The sequence below is a fragment of the Pelobates fuscus genome, chromosome 2 (genome assembly GCF_036172605.1).
Source record: "Pelobates fuscus isolate aPelFus1 chromosome 2, aPelFus1.pri, whole genome shotgun sequence".
In the NCBI taxonomy this organism is placed as follows: domain Eukaryota; kingdom Metazoa; phylum Chordata; class Amphibia; order Anura; family Pelobatidae; genus Pelobates; species Pelobates fuscus.
Genome location: NC_086318.1, coordinates 395,314,877 through 395,339,029, shown reverse-complemented (window position 1 = coordinate 395,339,029; position 24,153 = coordinate 395,314,877). Strand labels below are relative to the sequence as shown.

Below are 24,153 nucleotides of genomic sequence, written 5' to 3'. Positions count from 1 at the left end.
AACATGTGGCATTTTAAACCATCACTGATTGCAGGAATCACTTTTTTTTCCTGTGATTTTTGTATTCATTTTTTTTTTTTTTGCACCATATGAATATAAATGTAAGATTGCTTTTGCTCTGTTAACCTATCATGTTCCAGGATTAGGCAAATCATTTGTTATGATGACTGGGCATCGGCGCTGCAGAGGTTAAATAGGTGTTATGGCAAATAATGTGAGTGCAGAGGTGGACCTTGACTTTGCCTCATGTATAGTTTTATGTAACCAGCATTTAGAGATGTTCCCATCCATCTTCATTCAATACAATCACCTGCTTTCCAGTGAATGATAAACTGGAGACAACTGGCACAGGGGACTATTTAGGACTTTTCTATCAAAATCCTTTCATCACTTAGGATACATAACCAGGCACAACACACCCCAAACAAAATTCTTGTTCCTTAACCCCTTAAGGACCAAACTTCTGGAATAAAAGGGAATCATGACATGTCACACATGTCATGTGTCCTTAAGGGGTTAAAATGTTTGTATCCCATTTCTTTTTTGAGAAAGTATAATTCAATAAGCTTGTTTGGGAAAACAATCATTAGCTTAGTATGTAAAAAAACAAAACAAAAGGACATTGAGTTGTGTTTTTTTCTAGAGACTCACTGGAAACTTTCAGTAATTTTACATTTTCAGATTATATCAGCATGAACCTTTCTCATGTATCTATCTATCTATCTATCTATCTATCTGTCTGTCTAAATTATCTGTCTGTCCAATGTGCCTGTCTGCCTGTTTGTCTGTCTGTCTAAACTATCTGTCTGTCCAAGGTGCCTGTCTGTCTGTTTGTCTGTCTAAACTATCTATCTATCTGTCTGTCTATCTAAACTGTCTGTCCATCTACCTGTTTGTCTGTCTATACTATCTGTCTGTCCAATGTGCCTGTCTGCCTGTTTGTATCTGTCTAAACTATCTGTCTATGTTTCTGTTAGATAAGTTTAATAAATATCTGCTCTACTCTAGCTGTTCATCTACAACAGTTTAACAGTGAATCTTGCTTTGTTTTGTTTTGGGTTTTTTTCAAAATAACTTTTGAAAATTACTCACCAAAGTAAAATATCACAAATGTATCTGTGATATATAGACAGACAGACAGTTTGACAGACAGACAATTTTCCCAAATCAGTTATTTGTAGGCTAAATGACATTTAGTTTTCAATTCACTCCGGTTTGTACATTTCATTTTGGGACAGTCTGAAGTGTAAGAAATGGATCTCCAGTATTGGAGCGTTCTGGACATATTCACGAATTGTAAGATTGAGGCACAAACAGCCCAGCTCTGATTGCAGCTCAGTTGGAGAATTCCGGTTTTGCCCAGATGTTGTCAGGCGGGCTTTAACTCGCTACAATTCGCAGTTTGGTGAATAACGACACCTGTGACTATACCGGGTAACCTCTGTAGCATGAGATTATAAAACATGTAAAATGCTGCCCGGGCTGATAATATTACTCGCCCTGAATAATGGAGAGTCCAGTTTGATTTTTATCTAGAAAAAAAAAAAAATAGAAAACAAACACACACACACACACACACAAAAAAAATTATACAACTGATGTATCGTGTTATTGCTCTCTCCAAGCAGCCGGCTGCCGGGTAACTGTGGAAATAAACATCAAAACAAGTCAAAAGCGCCCTCTTTATCTGCTTCCCTATACATACATGGGGAGGGAGATAGTGTTGGTACCTCCTCCCAGAACCCCCTGCTCCTCCCATTCAGCAGTCACATGCCAGCTGTGTGCAGTCATTAGCCTGGCTTAAGGGAGCTTGGCTCATCTGGATGACATGCAGGAGTTAATGTGAGTCCTCGCCCAGTCCAGTTATGGAGAGAGGTTTCCCTATCCCCCCTCCTCTTCCTCCTCCTCCCTCCTCCCTCCTCTTCCTCCTTGTCCCTGGACCCTCCTCCTCCTGTGATGGTCCTTAGCTTGCATCACCAGCAGGGAGAGCTTGCCTGCTATTAATAGAATGATGTCAGCATTCCAGAACTGCCCCCTCCGCTATATAAAGAGGTGATGCAACTCCGCCAGTAGTATAGTGAGTGCCGGGGGGAGAGAGAGACAGGAGGCTCTGATCACACACTCACACGCTGGACTCCTGCCTCTGGCTTTGTCTGCCTTCATCATATCCTAAACAGTAGACCACCAGCTCCACCAAGGTAGGTGGGCTCCTGCTCCCCAACTTTCTCAGGGGGTTCCTGGGCTATGGGATGTTTGATAAACTCTTTGTGGAGTTGGCTTTCTTTGTTTTAGAGTTACACTGTGTTTGTTAAAGTTATACTGTGATTGTTACAGTTACAGTGTGTGTGTGTGTGTGTGTGTGTGTGTGTGTGTTAGAGTTACATTTTGTTTGTTAGCGTTATACTGTGATTGTTACAGTTACAGTGTGTGTGTGTGTGTGTGTGTGTTAGAGTTACATTTTGTTTGTTATCGTTATACTGTGATTGTTACAGTTACAGTGTGTGTGTGTGTTTTAGAGTTACATTGAGTTTGTACGAGGTATGCTGTGATTGTTACAGTTACAGTGTGTGTGCGTTTGAGTTACATTGTGTTTGTTAGAGTTATACTACGATTGTTACAGTGTGTGTGTGTTATAGTTGCATTGTGTTTGTTAGTTATACTGTGTTTGTTAAAGTTATACTGTGACTAGAGTTACAGTGTGTGTGTGTGTGTGTGTTAAAGCTACATTGGGTTTGTGACTGTAAGAGTTACACTGTTGTGGTCAGAGTTGCACTGTGTTTGTCTGAGTTACATTGTGTGTATGACTTTGTTTGTGAGAGTTATACTGTGATTATTAGTTGCACTGTGTTTGTCTGAGTTACATTGTGTGTGTGACTTTGCTTGTGAGAGTTATACTGTGATTATTAGTTGCACTGTGTTTGTCTGAGTTACATTGTGTGTGTGACTTTGCTTGTGAGAGTTATACTGTGATTATTAGTTGCACTGTTTGTCTGAGTTACATTGAGTGTCTCCCCCCCACACCCCTTTCTTAGCTTTCTTTTCTGTGAAGTCCAGCGCAGTCATGTTGAGTGACTCACCACATTACTACTTACCTCAGTTGAAGCATTGTCCCTTCCACGCTGCTCTATATCTGTGTATCCAGCGGGATGTGATACTTTTACCGCACAGATACTTCCTGGGAATTGAACTATTTGTGGTTACCATCCCTGATATACTCTGTGGGTGACCTACCTGCTATACTCTGTGGGTGATCTACCTGCTATAGTCTGTGGGTGATCTACCTGCTATACTCTGTGGGTGATCTACTTGCTATACTCTGTGGGTGATCTACCTGCTATACTCTGTGGGTGACCTACCTGCTATACTCTGCGGCTGACCTACCTGCTTTACTCTGCGGCTGACCTACCTGCTTTACTCTGCGGCTGACCTACCTGCTATACTCTGTGGGTGATCTACCTGCTATACTCTGTGGGTGATCTACCTGCTATACTCTGTGGGTGACCTACCTGCTATACTCTGCGGCTGACCTACCTGCTTTACTCTGCGGCTGACCTACCTGCTATACTCTGTGGGTGATCTACCTGCTATACTCTGTGGGTGATCTACCTGCTATACTCTGTGGGTGACCTACCTGCTATACTCTGTGGGTGACCTACCTGCTATACTCTGTGGGTGATCTACCTGCTATACTCTGTGGGTGATCTACCTGCTATACTCTGTGGGTGATCTACCTGCTATACTCTGCGGGTGACCTACCTGCTATACTCTGCGGCTGACCTACCTGCTTTACTCTGCGGCTGACCTACCTGCTTTACTCTGCGGCTGACCTTCCTGCTATACTCTGTGGGTGATCTACCTGCTATACTCTGTGGGTGATCTACCTGCTATACTCTGTGGGTGACCTACCTGCTATACTCTGCGGCTGACCTACCTGCTTTACTCTGCGGCTGACCTACCTGCTATACTCTGTGGGTGATCTACCTGCTATACTCTGTGGGTGATCTACCTGCTATACTCTGTGGGTGACCTACCTGCTATACTCTGCGGCTGACCTACCTGCTTTACTCTGCGGCTGACCTACCTGCTATACTCTGTGGGTGATCTACCTGCTATACTCTGTGGGTGATCTACCTGCTTTACTCTGTGGGTGACCTACCTGCTATACTCTGCGGCTGTCCTACCTGCTATACTCTGCGGCTGTCCTACCTGCTTTACTCTGCGGGTCACCTACCTGCTATACTCTTTGGGTAACCTACCTGCTATACTCTGTGGGTCACATACCTGCTATACTCTGCGGGTCACATACCTGCTATAATTTGTGGATGCTGTTTAATCTAACCTTGTACCCCGGGAGAACAAAAATAAATATCTCCCCTCTCTTCCCTCCATCACTCTATAACTGTCTGTACCCCAACTTTTACCTGGTCCTCAGACCGATCCTGCCTTATTGAATCAGACCATTTAATATGGATTTCAATGGGTTTCTGAACACAGGCATGGATAAGCAGAATTAACCCTCTATGACCCGTTTTTCATAGTTCGTTACAACTTTGTCTGAATAGCAGGAAATGAAATCTTGGAGTAAATCTTGTTTATTACACGGAGGGGGTGTTTATATATAGGAACGAAACAACATCTCTATTTTTGTTTTATATACAACGCTGCGGAATATGCTGGCGCTATATAATAATAATAATTAATTATTATTATTATTATTATTATAAATGTTTTGCATGTACACGTACAGCTGGTTAGAGGCACGTAAAAGATTGGGACAATTTTAGATAAATAAATCATTGAGTACTATTTTTATACATAGTAACCTATTATTGATACATATGTTTGTGTATAAACAGAGAGAAGGTTTGTTGGATCTCCTGTATAACCAACAGGTAGATCCTCTATAGGCTGTCTGACAGAGTGGATAGAATCAGACAGAGTGTGCTGTGAGTGTGTGAGCAGCATGTCCTGTGTATGACTGGCCATCTGATAACACACTGCCAGTAGCTCATTGTCTGCCTGTCGCTGTTGAAATGTTTCAGCTGGCTGGGTGATGAAACCGCTGGGTAATACTTTCAGTTCTCTATCTCTGTTGTCATTTAATAATGCCACCTACAGGTGGCGCTACATTCTAGCAACTACAAAAATACACACTCATTCAAAAGGCAGCATGGTGATAGCATTTTACAGGACATAGCAAATATGGATTATTTAGAAGAATAAAACTACTGAAAAATTAACACAGACTAAGGAAATTACCCTTCTGCTCATGGTATATAAACAGTACTTTGTATTAGTATTTTGTGCTCTTTCTTTCCCTCTGTTCTTCTACTTCAAAATTGTTATAAAACAAATATTGCATACAGTAATAATCTGGTCACATGACATTTTGATTACATAGATATTGATATTTTATATATGTGTGTGCGGATGTGTGTTCAGAGATATTGGGTTTAACCCCTTAAGGACACATGACATGTGTGACACGTCATGATTCCCTTTTATTCCAGAAGTTTGGTCCTTAAGGGGTTAAATAAAGTAATTGCACTATTGGATAATAATAATAATACTTACAAAAAAAATTAGATCAAAGCATACTATTTTCACTGGGTAATTCCGTGTTTTGCTTTGTCCTTGATATGTTTTGTTAGCAGAATACAGTGTGACGTCCACGTTGTGAATATTTCAGTAGCGCAGAATGTAGTGTTTGTAAACGGTGAGATACTTACTGAATTAGACATCAATGGTTACCTACATTTACATCGGGATTTCTGAGTAACACGTTTGTTCTCTTAAAGGGACACTATTGTCACCTGAACAACTTTAGCTTAATGAAGCAGTTTTGGTGTATAGAACATGCCCCTGCAGCCTCACTGCTCAATCCTCTGCCATTTAGGAGTTAAATCCCTTTGTTTATGAACCCTAGTCACACCGCCCTGCATGTGACTTGCCCAGCCTTCCATAAACACTTCCTGTAAAGAGAGCCCTATTTAGGCTTTCTTTATTGCAAGTTCTGTTTAATTAAGATTTTCTTATCCCCTGCTATGTTAATAGCTTGCTAGACCCTGCAAGAGCCTCCTGGATGTGATTAAAGTTCAATTTAGAGATCGAGATACAATTATTTAAGGTAAATTACATCTGTTTGGAAGTGAAACCAGTTTGTTTTTTTCATGCAGGCTCTGTCAATCATAGCCAGGGGAGGTGTGGCTAGGGCTGCATAAACAGAAACAAAGTGATTTAACTCCTAAATGACAGTGAATTGAGCAGTGAAATTGCAAGGGAATGATCTATACACTAAAACTGCTTTATTTAGCTAAAGTAATTTAGGTGACTATAGTGTTCCTTTAAGTATAAGTTAAAATTCTTTTTTTTTTTTTTTTTAAACGAGGTGGACTTTTTCACACATCTCTATAGTTGCTGACGATCCAAAAGAAGGCAATGCAATTAAAGTGGCTCTGTCACCCCCTTGAAAAATTTGTATTTCATAAAGATAGAATCGTTATTAAATACTCATACTGACTGTGTTGGCATTTCAATGTAAATTCCAATCCAGTCAAGAAATATACTGAGACAGAGTAAGGACTATTATGTCTCTGTATATTTTCTCCGTCTGACATTTTTTAGACTCTGGGTGGAGCTACAGTGTCAATCACCTGTGACGGCTGCAGGGAATTGGTTCTGTCTATGGAGGATCCGGGGGTCCCGCATGCGCGAGAGTAATGTTGATTCCTGGCGCATTCGGGACCACGGGATCCTTCATTGACACTGTAGCTCCACCCAGAGTTTAAAAAAGTCAGGCGGAGGAAATATACAGAGACAAAATAGTCCCTACTTTTTCTCAGGACCTGAAGAGTACCTAGTGGAACAAGAAACCCATGCCTGCGAGGGACAGGTTCAGGAAAGCAATTGTCACCCTTGCCTGCCCCCCTGTTGAGGGTCTTTGCGAATTTGGCCCCTGGCCAGGCGGTAACAGTGGCACTTTAAAAAAGACAGTTTCCAGTTTTGCCTTCAATAAAGGGAAAACACTCATTCTTGACCCCACAATGACAATCATGTCAGAGCTGAATGAGCGTTTAATAATGTTCAGTACTGACATGTATTGGCCAGCATACAGTATGTGCTATCTTGCTGCAGGCATCTCTTGATTCTGACAGCTGATCACTTTTGCAGCCAGTGAATTTCATTTGTTTATGGTTCTTATAATAAAGAACTCTTCTTGCTGCTGTAGGTGAAATCTCCCTGAATCAAGTAGTGTGTCCTTGTAAATAATAAATATTTTGCTAGGGCGGACTGTTTTACATTATTGCTGCATGATGTGATTTTTTTTCTTTTGTATCAAATAATATGAAAAGGCAGCATCTGTAATGGAAAAGACATTGAGAGGGTGCCTACAGTGTCCCTGTAGCAGGCTAACAGGCTTTGCACTTGCCTATCTACTGATGGGTTCTATATAATGCTTGATGGAATGTACGTTTGCTATAGAAAACACCAACATTGCCAAACGAGGGATATTTTTCATTGGGTCCATTGAATCACCTGTAAGATTACAGGGTTACTTGAGGGCATTGTTCTAAATCACTAATTTAAAAACACAGTAATAATTTGTTGTCCTTTTTTAAAATGTATTTATTTAGAAACCTCTGAAAGTCGTGATGGATGTTTAGAAAGTAGCACCTATTTTGGTTTTATTTGAAGCTACAGAAGCAGTCAAATCCTCATTTATTTTTTTTATTCCCCCAGAATGCAGCAAATCCTCGGAAAATAGGCTGTAGTATGCTCTTTTTTTTGTGGAAACTCCCAGAAAATAGATGGTCGCTCCTTAAAGCGTCCAGAGATCTTAAATCCTAAAACAAAAGTGTAGCAATAAAACCAGAGGCACACATTCCCTGCTGTCATATAAGAACTTTATTTTATCTTTAACTTCCCTATTTTATCACCATTTTTGTGGTTTTCTGCCTAAACGTATGGAGAAGCTGCAATACTTTTAGATTGGGAGTGGGTGTCACATTTCTACATAAACGATTTCAATTGTGACCGTTTATTGAACTTTGAGATAAGTTCAAATATACTTTTATAGCAGTAATACGTGAACATTTTCACTGCAGTGGAGGTTCCCCCCGTTGCTTAGGAAAAGGTAACCCAACTTTATTCCCCACAATAATGGCAAACCGCAAACAAGTGGATTAGAAAATTCAACTCTCTTTTATTTTATAATGGAGTTATAGATTTTTCTTTAAAATAAATTTGTTTTGTTTTTCTATGAAGACATTGTTATCAATCATAAAATACACCCCCACCACCCCCCTTACAGAACGTCCCCCCCCCTAAAATTAAAATTTTGGATTGTTGTGCATTTAGCCTTCACTTTAATATTAAATGTTATTGCTTTTTTAACCAAAATTACTTCAGCAACCACGAAAATATTTAAAGTCTCAGCGGCAGACATATTTATCAGGTTTTTTTTGTGCATAGTTTTAAAGGAATTCCGTAAAAACTCCAACCATTGATTGAGTATGCAGTATGTATTATGTATTTAATTTTATTGTAGAGCTGCTGTTTAGTTCTACTCTCCTACTGGGAAATATAATACCACAGCGGTGATATTGTCATTTTTACAATATATTAAATTAGCTTGTTAAGAATAAAGAAAGCAATAATTAGATCAATCCTTTATTTGTTTCATTAATAAGCTGTAACATTGTTGCATAAATGTTGCACAATAAAAGTTATGTGATGTCACCTCAATATTGTATGCTATTTTCCTGTAAAATTGACACCTACTTCCTCGTTTCATCAGCGTAAGGAGCAGTAGAGTGCTCAGAATTTAGCAATAGCAGGGCATAGGCTAAGTTAGATCAGAGGATTCGGGTCAGTAAGTCAGCATGAACTTACTGACCCGCTCTAGGTCAACCTGGAATCCAGGGCCGGTGCAAGGATTTTTGGGTACACGGGCGATGATGATCTTGCCGCCCCCTCCACCCCCACCCACCCATCCAAAAGCATCTTTACCTGTGTCCCCTTTAATCCACCTTTTGTTTCTTAACCCCTTTTTTTAATTGTCTTACCCCTTTAGTGCATCTTATCCCCTATTTTTTCCCCATTGTGTGTTTTACACCTCCCTTGTGTATCTCTTACAATCCCCCTTTGTGTGTCTTACTCCCCCCATCCCCTTTGTGTGTCTCCTTCTCTCCCAGCCCCTTTGTGTCTGCTGTGTACCCACCTCCTGCCAGTCACTCTTGCGAACTAGCCACGCAATGCTTTCCTATGGGGATGCATTGATTGGCTGAGATCATCAAGATTGATGATCTCAGCAGAGGAGGCGGTGCTGCAATGACCAGCCCAGCACACTGCAGAGTATAGGTTATGTAATACACTTTTTTAAATCCTTGCCCGAATATCTAAATAGCAATGAGAACACTATAGAGTTAGGAATACATGTTTGACTTTCTAATGCTGTAATAAGAATAGCAAAGTATTTAACCAGGAAAGGTACATTCAGATTACTCTGGTTTTCAAGTACGTCCAGGGGATGTTACCTTAGCCCAACATTCAGGGGATGTTACTATTACCCAATTTTATGGTACTAATTTTATCTACCTCGGAAGGATGAAGGGCTGAGCCAACACCTTCCTTGTGTATCTCTTACAACCCCCCATTGTGTGTCTTACTCCCTCCACCCCCTTTGTGTGTCTCCTTCAACCCTTGAACCTGCGACCCAAGGGTTGAACAGATTCTACGGATGATGCGTTAGCCCACTGAGCTGTCTTACCGGCTTCTATATTCCTTTATCATATATGTTTCACCTAAAGAATTGTGCATGATATCTACAAACATGCCAAGAGAGGGGAACATTTAAATCATAAGAGGGAAAAAAACTTGACAACAGCAAGCGAACACGGAGTTTCAGACCATTAGCCTCACTTCAGTTGCAAGACAACAGAATGTGAAAAATGTGTTATTTTCTACAAGATTTGCTGACGTATCTCTGGGAGGGCAGAGTGTCAAAAGGGAACCAAGGCTGTTTTTAGAATATTTTGCATATCTGCTCTTGCACTCATTAAATAGGGTAATAGTAATTTATATCTTTATGATATAAAATGTAATGTTTGTCAAACTGGCCAGTAACAAAGAACGTGGGGATGACCAGGCAGGAGATCCCCAGCATGTGGCTGGTAAAAGAAAACGTGACTTGGACTTTTACTAGGGACCTACCTTTTGTCCTAGTTATGGTATACTAGGTATGTGCAAGCCTTGAACCATTTACAGGGTGTCCTTGCATGTTGCAAACATTCCACACAGTAGTTATCACATTGTTTGTTTTTTCCTGTTACATTTAAATGACTTTAAAACTCTCCATTTACAATGTCATGGTGTATATGGTGGGTCACTCCTGCTTATGAATCTCATTTCAATGACTTACTTCTCGATCCAGTTGCATTCAATGACTTACTTCTTGATCCACCTGCTAGCATAAGCAGTATGATCATTGGTCCTGTAACTGCATCTCTACAATTATTCAAGAGAAAATAAATGCGTGTGCAAAATGAAGTCAAAGGGGTTCAAGGATTTTCCTTATACCAACAGGGAACATTTGAATATTTAGACAGAATAACGCAAAACTAGGTCAGTGCTTTCCAAGCAGAGTAGGACAGACCGAGATGCACCAAACATTGCAAGGGCATTATTATCAAGACCAGCAAAAATCCTAATGTTTTTTTACACAGAATAGTTTACATAATACATCAGAGAGGGACAGAATTTGGTCAGAATTTGAATAGCAGAATTTGGTCAGAATTTGAATAGCAGAATTTGGTCAGAAATTGAAATAAAGGAGAACTGAATTTAAAGATATTTGAGAGGCTTCTTACTTTTCCAAGCTCATTCTCTGGAGAGAAGCTTTTACATTACGTTTAGGCAAATCTACCGTCCCAAATTTTGTAGACTACATATCACACAATCCTGTGCCAGCCTTGGTTTTAATTCATAACAGGAATATAGATTTTTTTTTTTTTTTTTATTATTGCATTGTTCTTCTTCAAACATTCATTTTTTAAATCAAGCATTTGGAAATACAATTTTTTTTTTAACATGTTTAATTGACTATCGGTTAGCTTTCTTAATATTTGTTCTGTATAAAAAGAAACGGCTGTCAAAATGTATATTAAAGTCTAATTAACCCCCCATCCCTCTTTCCTATGGTTGAGAAGTTCACAAAATCTCTTTTTCTAAGGAAGAAAAGCTTAGCATACAGCAGTGGCCAATCTATAAAGAAACTGAGCTGTTAATTGGTTAGCCTCCACTAAAAATAAAGTTGTCAGCTTGTGTAATTATAAGCTAGAAAGTGCTATTTATATTGCTAGTTAACTTTGTACTTTGTAATGTAACTACCAAGAAAAACACAGCTCTGTGTTTATGTAAACTGCCTGAGTTAAAATTACTTTATAGTAAAGGTTTTCCCTTAAAGAAACAGTAACACCGTACGTTCAGTTTATAAAAAAAAAACTGACCATTTATACACAAATGATTATTGAAAGCTGTGGTTGTAATTTTTAGTTTTTTTATATATATATATATATAATCAAATCTACAATTTTATTGCTATTGCTATTGATAACATAAATTGCTCTTGTTTTGTTTCAGAAAATGATGCTCCAGCACCCCGGACAAGGTTCTGCTGCCGAAGTCAGCGCAACCGCTATCGTCCCATGTTTGTCTCCAACCATGTCTTTTGCTTTCGAAGACTTCACCAACTTAACACCTCTGGTAAAAGAAGAATTACGGTTTGCCATCCAGAATAAACGTTTTTCTAGCAGAGCACCATGTACCCTGGACACGGTCATCGTAGCAGAAGGACCCAAAGAAATGCCTATCCATAAATCCGAGGTATGTTTCATAAATCTTATTGTAAAGCGCTGCAGGTTAAGCTGGCGCTATATCAATAATAACCAATAATAATAATAATAATAATAATAATAAATGCAAATACACATATACGACACAATCCCACGCATGCAGTCCCTCTCGCTCATGATTTCATATTTTCTTTAATATTCCCTTGTGCATGAATTTCTGCAACAATGTCCATAGAGTTTAGGATTGCGTTGATGTCAGGTATCCTGAGGTCTCCACCACTGCTTTAAATTTTGTGTTTTCTTGGGTCAAATGCACATAAATGAGCGCATTATATAATGTGCTTTGGAAAAGAGCAATTTAGAATACTGTCTGATTGCTCTGTGCATGCTGATATATAATGTGTACACATTGTAGTAATTTCACTTGTGCACCAGCATCCCATGGATTTGGGGTTTCGCACCTGTTGGAGTGGGGATGTCAGATCACTCAGTTATTCACTAATGTAAGAATTCATTTTGAAATCTATGTTAATTTTATTTTTAAGGCCAAAAAAGTGGAATTTGGCTACTTTTACCTTAAATGTAAAATTCACTTTGAATTCTCATTTCTGTGAAGAACCTGTAATGTGTTTCTGTGGATCAGAGATACATTTCACTGTCTCCAAGGAAGAGAATGAAGATGCTGTCCGGCGGTAAATGGAAATCATTTGCACCCAATGTGGAATCCGTTAACTGATCGTGCTGATACCATTAGCTTACCAGCCGTGTTTAACTGATTAATTCATACTGGGTGTATATTACTTCCTGATACTGCTAAGAAGAATGGAGGTATTGCACAGCACACTGTAGAAATGATACGGGTCCTGCTAAATACACCTGTTCGAATAGTTAAAGCAGGCTTCCCCAAACTCCTGCCCTCCAGATATTGCTGAACTACAACTCCCATGATTCTATGAATGAACTAGATAGGCTGAGAATCATGGGAGTTGTAGTTCAGCAACATCTGGAGGGCTGGAGTTTGAGGAAGCCTGAGTTAAAGGATCACTATAGGGTCAAGAACACAAACATGTATTCCTGACCCTAAAGTGTTAAACCCACCATCTAGCCCCCTGGGCCCCTCGTGCCTCCATAAATATAGCAAAATCTTACTGTATTTAAGCCTGAAGCTGTAACTCTGCATGCTGTTTGACTCAGAAAAAAAAAGCAGTCTGCTGACATCATCAGAAGTGGTAGCCTGATCCAATCACAGTGCTTCCCTGTATGATTGGCTGAGACTGACAAAGAGGAAGATCAGAGGCAGAGCCAGCATGACTCAAACACAGCCCTGGCCAATCAGCATCTCCTTATAGGGATGAATTGAATCAATGAATCTCTAGGAGGAAAGTTCAGTGTCTGCATTCAGAGGGAGGAGACACTGAATGTTTGGATGCATTTTAGGCAGCCATGACCCAGGAAGGATCTCTAACAGCCATCTGAGGAGTGGCCAGTGAAGTTATCACTAGGCTGTAATGTAAACACTGCATTTTCTCTGAAAAGACAGTGTTTACAGCAAAAAGCCTGAGGGAAATTATTCTACTCACCAGAACAAATTCAATAAGCTGTAGTTGTTCTGGTGACTATAGGGTCCCTTTAATACTATATATATTTTTTTAAAACACGAGAGACAAAAGAAAATGTAAAAAAAAAAAATGAAAAGGCAGACAAACTAGTTATTTGTTTGAAACTTTCATGTCCCTTTCGTGTAACAAAAGTGCACAGAATCAGCGTTTGCAGAATTACTGTGCTCTGTGTGCTGAGATGCTGAGTGCAATGTCACGGGCCTGGTTTATAAGAAGAGCTGTCACCTGCCAAGAATGATTACATTGCAGGAAGCCAAAGTTCAAGTCAATGACAGCTGACACCCTGTGAATGATGTCATACGAGGATAATATTCATATCAGCTCAGGGACATTGCACGCACCTTTACAGTAACTATTTTCCTTTGTGCCCGTGTAAACACAGAAGAAAAAGAAATACGCTCTAAATTCAGATGAACGTAAAATTGAATGCAGGAAAATGAATAGCCCCATACGAAAGAGGAAATGTGTTCTATGTAGATGAATATTATATGGGTAGTTTTTCAGCTGTGGAATAATAAGCTAGCGGAGGAGGTAGATTAAATGGAAAGGTGTAAAAATTGTTTAACACCCGAGGAGTGAGATCCTGGCCTGTAGCTATCGCACTGCTAGTTTAGATAATAGCTCCTGTGTCGTGGTTATATTATCTAAGTTGAGCACCCAAAAGTTCATGGATTTCTGGAAGTGATTATTGATCATTAATGACCGCGTTCTGTCCATTGCAGTTTGTCCCCGAAGAAGATGATCGAAAAAAGAGGAGGAGAGAACGGAATAAAGTAGCAGCCGCTAAGTGTCGAAATAAGAAGAAAGAAAGAACAGAAAGTTTGCAAAAGGTAAGAATGATAATACATCTCCACTGTATTACATTCCAGGAATATTGAATAGGACATTATCTACAGCGCCACAGCCAGTAAGAGTGCGCTAACCATGATGTTACCATACAGTGTTCTTTCGGGTTTCTCCATATGTATAAAAAGTTAGTGTTTGATGCAGGTTTCCTGTTAAATAACTAAACCAGTTCTCACATTGTTTTAATACTCAGACTGTCTGCATTTGTGGATTACATGTCTTCAATGTTAGAATAGGTGGCTTTGGATGTTGAGATGCGTGGCCTCCTAAACATTGACACACAGCTGCATAGACACACACAGTACGAGCCAGTGGTGGGCATTATGTAATCAGGCTGTATCAATGAGGAATAACCAGTTAATGTATACAGTATGTTTTCCTCTGTTGCCAATAACTGAGGCTTGTATCACTCTATTTGATTCTATACAATAAACAGACCACATTATTTACAACACATTTATTTTAAGATTTAAACGTTCTTCCCCAAATAAGGAGCAAGAATCTTCAGTGGTGAAAAGGAGGTTAAGAGTCGTGATGGGGATGTGTTAGTGGAATTGTTGCTAGTCAACCAGTCCTGTGAAAAATGTAAATATGATATTAGATTTGCTGTTATTTTACTAATGAAAATTGATTCTTTAAAAAAAAAAAAAAAAAAAAAGACAAATTATTTAGGGATTTTTTGGGTGGAGAAAAACATGATCGATCAAGTATAATTGTGTTCCACTATTTCTATGAAGTGCTCACAATGGTGAGACTATAGGGTAACTGTGGAACTATTGGGAGGTATGCTAACGCCAAGCCATTCTTTTAATTTCTTTCGTAATAATAGTTGGAACGTAGACATGTGCATACAGCGCCATCTCTTGGTAGCATAGAAGAATTTAAATTTGTCTGACCACAATTTATTGAATTGCACCATAACCTGTATTCAAAATGTTTAGTGATGTTAGAATTACAATTTAAGCTGTTTGAATACCTTGATTTTGTTGCTTAATTTTCAAATGCTTTTCTGGTAATATATTCTGCAATTTAGAGATGGTTGAAAAAGAAAAACATAAACTATTGAAGTGATGGGTTGTGTTCTTATGGATTGTAAAGAGTTTTTATAAATTTTTTTTTTCTTTCTTAAGGAATCTGAGAAGTTGGAATCTATCAATGCAGATCTGAAAGCCCAGATCGAAGAGCTAAAGAACGAGAAGCAACATTTAATATATATGCTCAACCTCCATCGGCCTACCTGCATCGTCCGAGCTCAAAATGGCAGAACACCGGAAGATGAGCGAAACCTCTTCATTCAGCAAATTAAAGATGGAACCCTCCAGAGCTAAGCTATCAAGAGAGACAATGTACAATCTCACTATTGTATAGCAAGTAGAATTCTTAAAACATTCTGGGGCCAAATGGACTTGACGTGCTCTGGAGAGACCTTGTTGCTACCGAACGCTTCGAGGATTGAGAAAGCTACGTGAAAAATGAAGTGCACAAGCCACGTCATAGGACTGGATCCGAAACCGTGAAAGGATGGACTTTTGGTTGAATGCTGGGTGTTCACCAATTTTTTTTATTTTTTTTTGCAACTGCTGTTATTGGAAGCCATAACTAAACAGTATATACTGTGTATTTTTAGGGTTTTAACAAAAATCCACTGACAAGTTTCATCTCTATAGCAGCGCTATATGATTTGTGGTTTATTTTAATTTTATTTTTTATCTGTGCAATTTTTTTTTTACGTTTTGTTGCTGGAAGGCAGAAGCACACATGAATACATTTTCAGTGTTTTATGATATAATTGCACAGATGTGCTTTTATTTTAAGTTATTGCCACCTTGAAAAACTCGATTATTATCATCCAAAGTGTTTAAAAAGATATTGAAACTCATAACAGTTTTTCAGGAAGTAACCTGAGCTATCTCGAGTTGTTGTTATAATGTCTCTTAAGGGGAAGAGAAAAAAACTGATAGACACATTGTGTACACCAGTTTGGTTAAATCGGAATTTTTTATACCACAGTTACCAGTGGTGATTCCACGGTGACATTTTGCTGTGTCATTGTGGGTATTAGAATTAATGCCAAAAAACAAACCACCAACAACAACAGTTTTAGACAGCGAATGGATAGCTCTGTATGCTGATGGTAGTGTATATGTATACACACTGTTGTTTCGAATATGTTCGAAGTAATGGTAAAAAGATGATATTATTAACGATGCTGACAGGCTGTGTATGATTGCCAAATCAATTTAATTTGAACTAATTGATTATTATACTCATTCATTTCCATGCCAGTGCTTCTTACCTGAAGGCCCCTTCCAACCCTGTGGGGCAATAATGACCGGCCTGGTTTTTATCCTAGGTCAAGCAGACACTAATTACTGCGGAAGTAGAAAATAAAAAAAGCTCATTTTATTCTTATTTAATATGATTGCCCTATAAAACCTACATTTGTGCTCGTTAAACATTATACAGTTATGTCAGTGTTTTGACAATATGAAGCAGTCTTAAAGAAACATTTCTAATGAATTTATCAGGTGTTTGTGAATCAGCAGAATAAAAGGGTAGCGTGCAGGGCGATTGCAAAGCCCCAGGCTCTTTTTATATTTTTACAGTTATTTTGGTTTATGTGCTGTCACCTGGCAACATGAACTTCCCAAAAATTATTTCAAGGACTATATTCTATGACCAGAAAGTTTATCAGTAGTAATTAATAAAGTTTTCCCTTTGTCTTCGACATGGGAATTCGATTGACAGAGTTGATTTGTTATCTCTGTTTGTAGAATTCAGCCCCTCAAATGATTAGAAAGCACGTGCCACATTTCACCCTATTTTCTTAAAAGATTATTACATTCAGATGTAAAACGGCCTTCAGAGATTTTACTCATGACATTTCATACATCGCAGTATGGTGTGTAGGATTTATACGAACATTTTCAGTTTTGAAAAAAAAATGTTAAATAAAATCCAATTTAAAATTTGAAATCATTTCTACAGTGGGACATTTCGCAGATTGACTTACGTATTTTATGTATTTTTTTTATTTTATAATACGTATTAAGATTTGATACCTCAGCCTAATCAGCCATTCAAGTACCCACAACCAGACATTAAATGTAATTGTTTCTGGTTTTTAACATTCTACAACAGAACCTATCAATACATTTACAAGTGTTAGATTTAAATATATCATTAAATATATTTGCCTATTCATTAATGAAAGGGAAAATTGAAATAAGATCTTTAAATCGTTTTTTTTTTTTTAGTTTTTTTTATTTAAGAGAAAATTGTAAAAAAAAACCCAATTAATTTTAATTTGAACGTGCAAGCTGCAAACATAGATTACTGCACCATTCAAATGACAAATTTCCTTAAATGTTCTTGATTCTGTTATAAAGAATAAATTGGCAAGGATAAGTATGTTTGTCCAGACGCACTAAAAGTGATTAAATTCAACTCCTTACCTTCCTTGGACTTATTGTATGTTTGTGCCTATATTATATATAATATATATCCAAATATATTACATGTGGCGCAGGCGTCATGTAATTTTGTTTGGCTTTTTGTTATACTCGAGTGTTTACTGGCATGTATGTAATAATCATGTTAGCACTATATATATATATTTTATTTTTGTTTCACTAAAAGTAACATCTGCAGGTTTAATTATCGTTGTGGTACAAAGTTTTAAACTGCTCACGATATAACAGATGTGAGAGAAATTGCATGTTTTAGTGTATGTTCACCGCCAACTTCCACATTATCGAATTTAAGGTACTTTAAAGCCTTTTGTTTTTCTATATTGAGGTTTTTGTGTTTTGATACTTTTTATTAAATACATGGTTAAAAACAACAATGTGTTTTTGTCGTACATTACGTGGTGGGATATTCCATTTGAGATAACGATATAACAATTATACTTATGGCTGATCGGTGTTAGTGTCTTTTGCGAGATAGTTGTCGAAGCTGCTCGGCTGTGCGCAGCAGAGATCTTGGGTCGAATAACGACGGATTACTACCAAAGGTCGCTGAAAATGGCAGTTCACACAGGGTACACGGGGTCATTGCTGGAGGAAGATTGTAAAACAAATAGCAAAATAAAAGAAAAATATATTACAAAAATGATATTATTTGCCTCAAACAAATAAAATATTAAAAAAAAGAATTTAGGAGACATATTTTCCTTAACAACATAGCATTCACCATACCATTTTATTTAAATCATGTTGTTGGTTTTTATTTTTGTTCTCAAGTTTCTTCTCTTCTCTTTCGTACGCACCTTCATTGTACTACTCTTCTAAAAATTCAATAAAAAAAATATGAATGCCATAACAAAAAAACCCACAACATAACATACTGAACATCCATCACCAGGATGCTGCCAATCTAATCATCTGGCAAAATGCTAGCGTTTGTTATTAATCCAATATAAGTACCTCTCTAAATCCCTTTGCTTTGGACATAAAGTATCACCATTATGTATTTGAATAAAGAGAGATTATTACAGGGATCACTTCACTTAGTCCGGTTTACATTACACTATTTTCCAAACTACTACTGTGAAAAAATATAGGTAAAGGTAATGAGGCCTGCAGTGATCAGGAAGATCTGGGGTTCTGAAGTGTGCATAGTGATTTGAGATGAACGGTTAAATGTGAAATGGGCAGCTGATACAAAGAAGATTAATGTTTCTGAAATGGGCTAAGGTACATGAGGTGGACAAAGGAATGTGTGTATATATACAAAGACACCTGGAGTTCTCAGAGACAACGGGAACAGAATGTCCAAAATAGGTTAGTTTTATGGTCACATATTCACCGAGCTGGGCCGTAAGAAACATTGCAGTTTACTTCAAATGTAGTGTTTATGGTGCGAGGAATGCCATGATGCTCTCTCAGAGTAAGTAGTCAAACCATTTAAGACAGGACCAGATGTACATCAATAGCACATGTAGGCTCAGAATTATCCACCCTTCGAAACGAATAAAAAAAAGTACTTAAAAAAAAATTGTATATACATTCCCATATAGTGTGAGTATGTGTGTATAGTGTGTGGATGTGCAGCAGTGTGTAAATGTTTTAGTGCATGTCTGTTTGTATGCATTTCCAAGTATGTGTGTCAACTCAGTTTGTGTTTATATGTTTGTTTATAGTGTGTGTGAATAGTGTGTGTGGCAGTATCTATGTGTTGGTAACAGTGTGTTTATTAGTGTGTGTATAAAAGTGTGGCTTGCTGTAATATTTCCCCAATACTGGGCATAGTCAACAAATATATTAAAGGGACATTGAAAGCACCACAACAACTTTTACTTAATGCAAGTTTGGTGTATAGATCACACCCCTACAGTCTTACTGCTCATTGCCTATAGTATCACTTTAATAATCAGCCAAAAATGAAACAAATAAAGGAAAATGAAGAGGTAGGGAATGGGATCACCACTTGACCCTATTCATATTGAGTGCTTAGTCTATTAATTATGACAAGCCTTCGAACGTACTGAAATAGACTGTGTCTGCTATAGGGATCAATACCAATAAAGTTTTCCTAATTATTTGCTCTGAATACAGCGATCAACGAGTCCTGGAGTCAGCGACACAGGACAGGAGGTAGGGAGTGGGAGTTTAACCATCAGAGCAGGCACCCCCTACAGGACAGGCGCCTATAGGCAGGTACCTTTATCTAATGGGAAATTTGGCCTTGGTTTAAAAATAGTTTGTCAACTTACAGGGGTCCCAACAAAAGCCACCTCTGTCTCCCCTGTGGTTGAAAGGTCCTGCCACTGAGCTAAGGAGAGAGCACTCAGCAGATGCTGAGTGGAGTTAACCGGAATGTCCGAGCCGCAGCAGAGGAGACAGTGATATGCGTCCAGGTGGAACCAGATAAGTTCTTAGAGTGCTGTAGTGGTTATGGTGCCTGTATTGTTTCTGTAAAATGTTGCTATCTAGCTATAAGTACTTTGTAATGTTTTTGTGTAGTTTAGTCTTTTTTTTACCACATAAAAAGTAATTCAAAAGCATATAAAATGTAGGCGCGCGACAAGGCAAATATATAGATACACATTCCAAACAATATTTTATTGAAAACTCTGCAGGAAGGCTGTATTTATTAGACTTGAAAATAAATTTGTTCAGGGAAATCGTGTTTTGTCCATGTTGCGCTTTGGTTTTTGGACAAATTTTGTCTATGTGACGGTTTTGGGAAAAATGATTCGGATGAATCAAATGGTGCGAAAATGGGCCCTTTTAATATACTGCAAAATATATACACGATATAAAAATAAACGGCATGGCTCAATCATTCTCTGTTTTATTTGGCAATTCAGAATTACAGAATTTGGACGAATTACCAATTGCCCAAAATTCAGACAAATCACGATTTGTTACAAACCGAATGCACATGTTTACTCCCTTAAATGCTTTGTTTCTCTTGCAGATTATAAAGAGGAAGGGGTGGTTGCCTGTATCAGAGCTAATTTATTTTATTTTTATTTTCAATATACTAATCATTATAGAAAAATTCCAAGAAAGAAGTATAACAGAAAATAGTCCCTTTACGGTAATTCTAAGTTCATTCCCACCTATCTCTTACTGTATATAGGATTTGTCACTATGACTGTGCAATTTTAAAAATTCCCATCACGTGCCCAGGAGTGCAAATATTATTCTAAAAGTTTTGGTTTGTTTGTTTGTTTTTGCAAATAGTGGTTAAACAATACAATTAGAAAAAAGTTTTTTTGTCAAATATCTAAGGGGCACTGCCTTGTCTATGGATTTTTTGCAACTGATGGCTAATTTCTTTTCAAATAGTGAATGTATTTTATGCGTATGTTTACATTTTATGTGTGGCTATTCTGGCACAGTGTGACATGTAAATTTACACCCAGGGTGTCCTACGCACCAGTGCATGCAGTCTTATTATTCTTAAAGGGAATGTATAAGCACCAAAACAACTTTAGCTTAATTAAGCAGTTTTGGTGTGTAGAACATGCCCCTGCAGTCTCACTGCTCAATCCTCTGCCATTTAGGAGTTAAAGGAAAACTATAGTGCCAGAAAAAACAAACTTGTTTTCCTGGCAATATAGCTTCCTATAGTGCCCTCCTCCTTCGCGCTTCCCCTCTCCCCTGTGGTGCAGAAAGGGTTAAAAAAAACTTCTTTCACTTACCTGATTCCAGTCCCACGACGCTGGTTCAGGCTGTGCCTCTGCTTTACCCCCACTGAGGTCAGCCGTCCTAATGCACATTAGGATTTCGGCCTAGGGAAGCATTATACAATGTTTTCCTAGGGGATTTGGGGTGATGCTGGATGTCTTTATGCATAGTGTGAGGACGTCCAGCGTCAGTTAGGCGACCAAAAGTCTGGTACACATCCACGAGAGGTGTAGTTAATCCTCCATAGCAATTATTGCAGTTTATCAAAAACTACAATAATTACCTTTGCAGGGTTAAGGGCCCTGGGACATTCCAATGAGCTGAAGTGGTCTGGGTGCCTATAGTGTCCCTTTAAATGACTTTGTTAATGCAGCCCTAGTCACACCTCTCTGCATCTGACTTACACAAACTTACCTGTACAACTCCATTTGTAGTGTATTTGTTGCCTGTGTTTTCAGTATGTCGGCCATACAACAAGATATTTGAAAAAGAGATTCTTGGAACATCTTTCATCTGTTGGGAATAAGAAAGCCACAACATCATTGTCGTTACATTTTAGGACATTCCATGATGCTAATTCAGCAGCTTTTATACGATGCGCCTTGAACGGATACTCCATGGTGTAGATACTGAATCTAGGGTGACATACGTGACTGCAGTAGAGATTTAAATGAGACTATAGATTGGCTGAACATGTAACAATGTATTGGCATCTATAGTTTGAAATCTCCGCAGAGACATATAGATTTTTCTGATAGTTTGAATTTTTTTTTTTAATTTTTATTATTATGTTTCTATTTTACATCTACTTTTTCATTTGGTATATGTTATATCCTTATGTGAGATTGCCACATTTAAGAGTTCTAAATTAGGAACGTATCAATGTGTAAGGACATACAAGGGTGCCAGTTGCCAAATAAGGGAGTTACACAGTTGAAAGACAAAAATTACCTAAAGTACTTTTCAGTATTTTGCTCTTAGTAGATAAATGTCTAATATGATAGGCATTACTTTAGTATCCAAGGATACTAAAGGATACACAGCATAGCCTTTTTTTACAATATAAAAGGGGACCAGTGTGACATTTTTTTGGGTAGAACAACAGACTGTATAAATAAATGCTGACTCTAGATGGCGCCCTTACCAAAGACATTCCGGTATTTATTTAGCTTTCGAATCCTTTGATAATTTTATATTGCTATTTCAGTGTTAGTGTGATTTGGTAAATACATTCTGATACTGTAACACACCTTTTAGGAGGTGGTTAACTTGCTTACTTGCTTTCCTTGGTCTCGTATGATCCCTTCTCTTGTCTCAAGGGATCTAAGACATCCCTCAATCCGCCAGTTCGCTGTTCTGCCAGGGGCCCCATAATTTATCAAAGTTAGTCGTGGTCCCTCTCAGTCGGGCGGTCAGGTTATCCATTAGGTATACCTCTTTTATATTAGAAATGACCCTCTGAATCGGTGGTAGTGTGGTTTGGAGCCATGTCTGTGCTACTGTTCTTCTAGCAGCTAATGTAATCTTTTGGATCAATTTCTGTTCCCTCCTTGTCCAGTCGTCTAGAGATCTGTTAAGTAGGTATGTCCAAGGATTTAGTTGTGGCGCCCTATGAAAGATTCTTTTTATCAGGTTATGTATTTGAACCCAAAAGGATTGTGCTTGGGAACATTCCCACCACATATGAATAAAAGTACCTTTGATACCGCACCCTCTCCAACAGGTGTCCGAAGGTGTTTGTTTCATATCATAAGGTTGTACGGGTGTGATGTACCACCTAAACATTGTTTTACACGCCTGTTCTTGGAGGGTTATGCATATAGATAGTGATGTGTTTGCTTCCCAAATTTCTCTCCACTCTATTCCCTCTAGTACTTCCCCTAAATCTTTTTCCAAGGCTTCTGTGTAGGCCAGCATACCCCATTCCTTCATTTCTGAACTAATATGTGCATATAGGTTAGTTATTAAGCCTCTTTGTGCTGTTTCTTTAAGGCACATCCTCTCAAAGAAAGTCTGTGGTCTCTTGGCAGCTTGCATTACCTGAGGTTGTTGTACATAGTCCCTAATTTGCAAGTACCTGAAAAAGTCTGCGGGAGTTAGATGCGCTATTTGCTTTAGGTGGTCAAAGGAGACTAGTTGCCCGTTGTCGAACATTTGGCAAATCCTTTGTATTCCCACCCTTTCTATGTTTGTGAAGTCTTTGGCCGTCATACCCGGGGGGAATGCTATGTTCCTCAATAGGGGGTCAGTGGGGATGGGGAAGAATCCAGTTTGTATTTGAGTGCTGAGGCATTCCAAATTCGTAGTGAGTTCAGTATAGCAGGGCACGTTGTTTTCATGATGGGTCTATCTTCCCTAGGAACCCAGAGATGGAACTGTGGGAGGTCCATCCCCGTCATTAGAGACTCCAGGTCCACCCACCTTCTCTCATCTAACGGTGCATGCCACATAGCCACCTGCACTAACTGAGCCACCAAGTAATAATAATATAGGTTTGGCAGGCCCAGACCTCCCCTCTGTTTATGCCTATAAAGGATATTCATGGCGATTCTATGGTGACGATTTTGCCATATGTTCCCTATGGCTCTTTGTAAGTGAGCTAAATCAGTTTTGAGAATTTTTACTGGTAGTGCTTGAAAAATAAATAATATTCGGGGGAGGATATTCATTTGAACAGTATGTATGCGTCCGATCCAT

The 24,153-nt window shown here is 38.5% G+C and overlaps 1 protein-coding gene across 1 annotated transcript; it reads left to right on the top strand.

Moving 5' to 3' along the window:
• Positions 1-1,996: 1,996 nt before the first annotated feature.
• Positions 1,997-17,580, top strand: ATF3 (activating transcription factor 3). The gene is made up of 4 exons (XM_063441444.1): positions 1,997-2,198; positions 11,641-11,883; positions 14,194-14,301; positions 15,448-17,580. Exons 2-4 carry the CDS (start codon positions 11,644-11,646, stop codon positions 15,643-15,645), a joined length of 546 nt encoding a protein of 181 aa, XP_063297514.1. The 5' UTR covers positions 1,997-2,198; positions 11,641-11,643; the 3' UTR covers positions 15,646-17,580.
• The last annotated feature ends 6,573 nt before the right edge of the window (positions 17,581-24,153 follow it).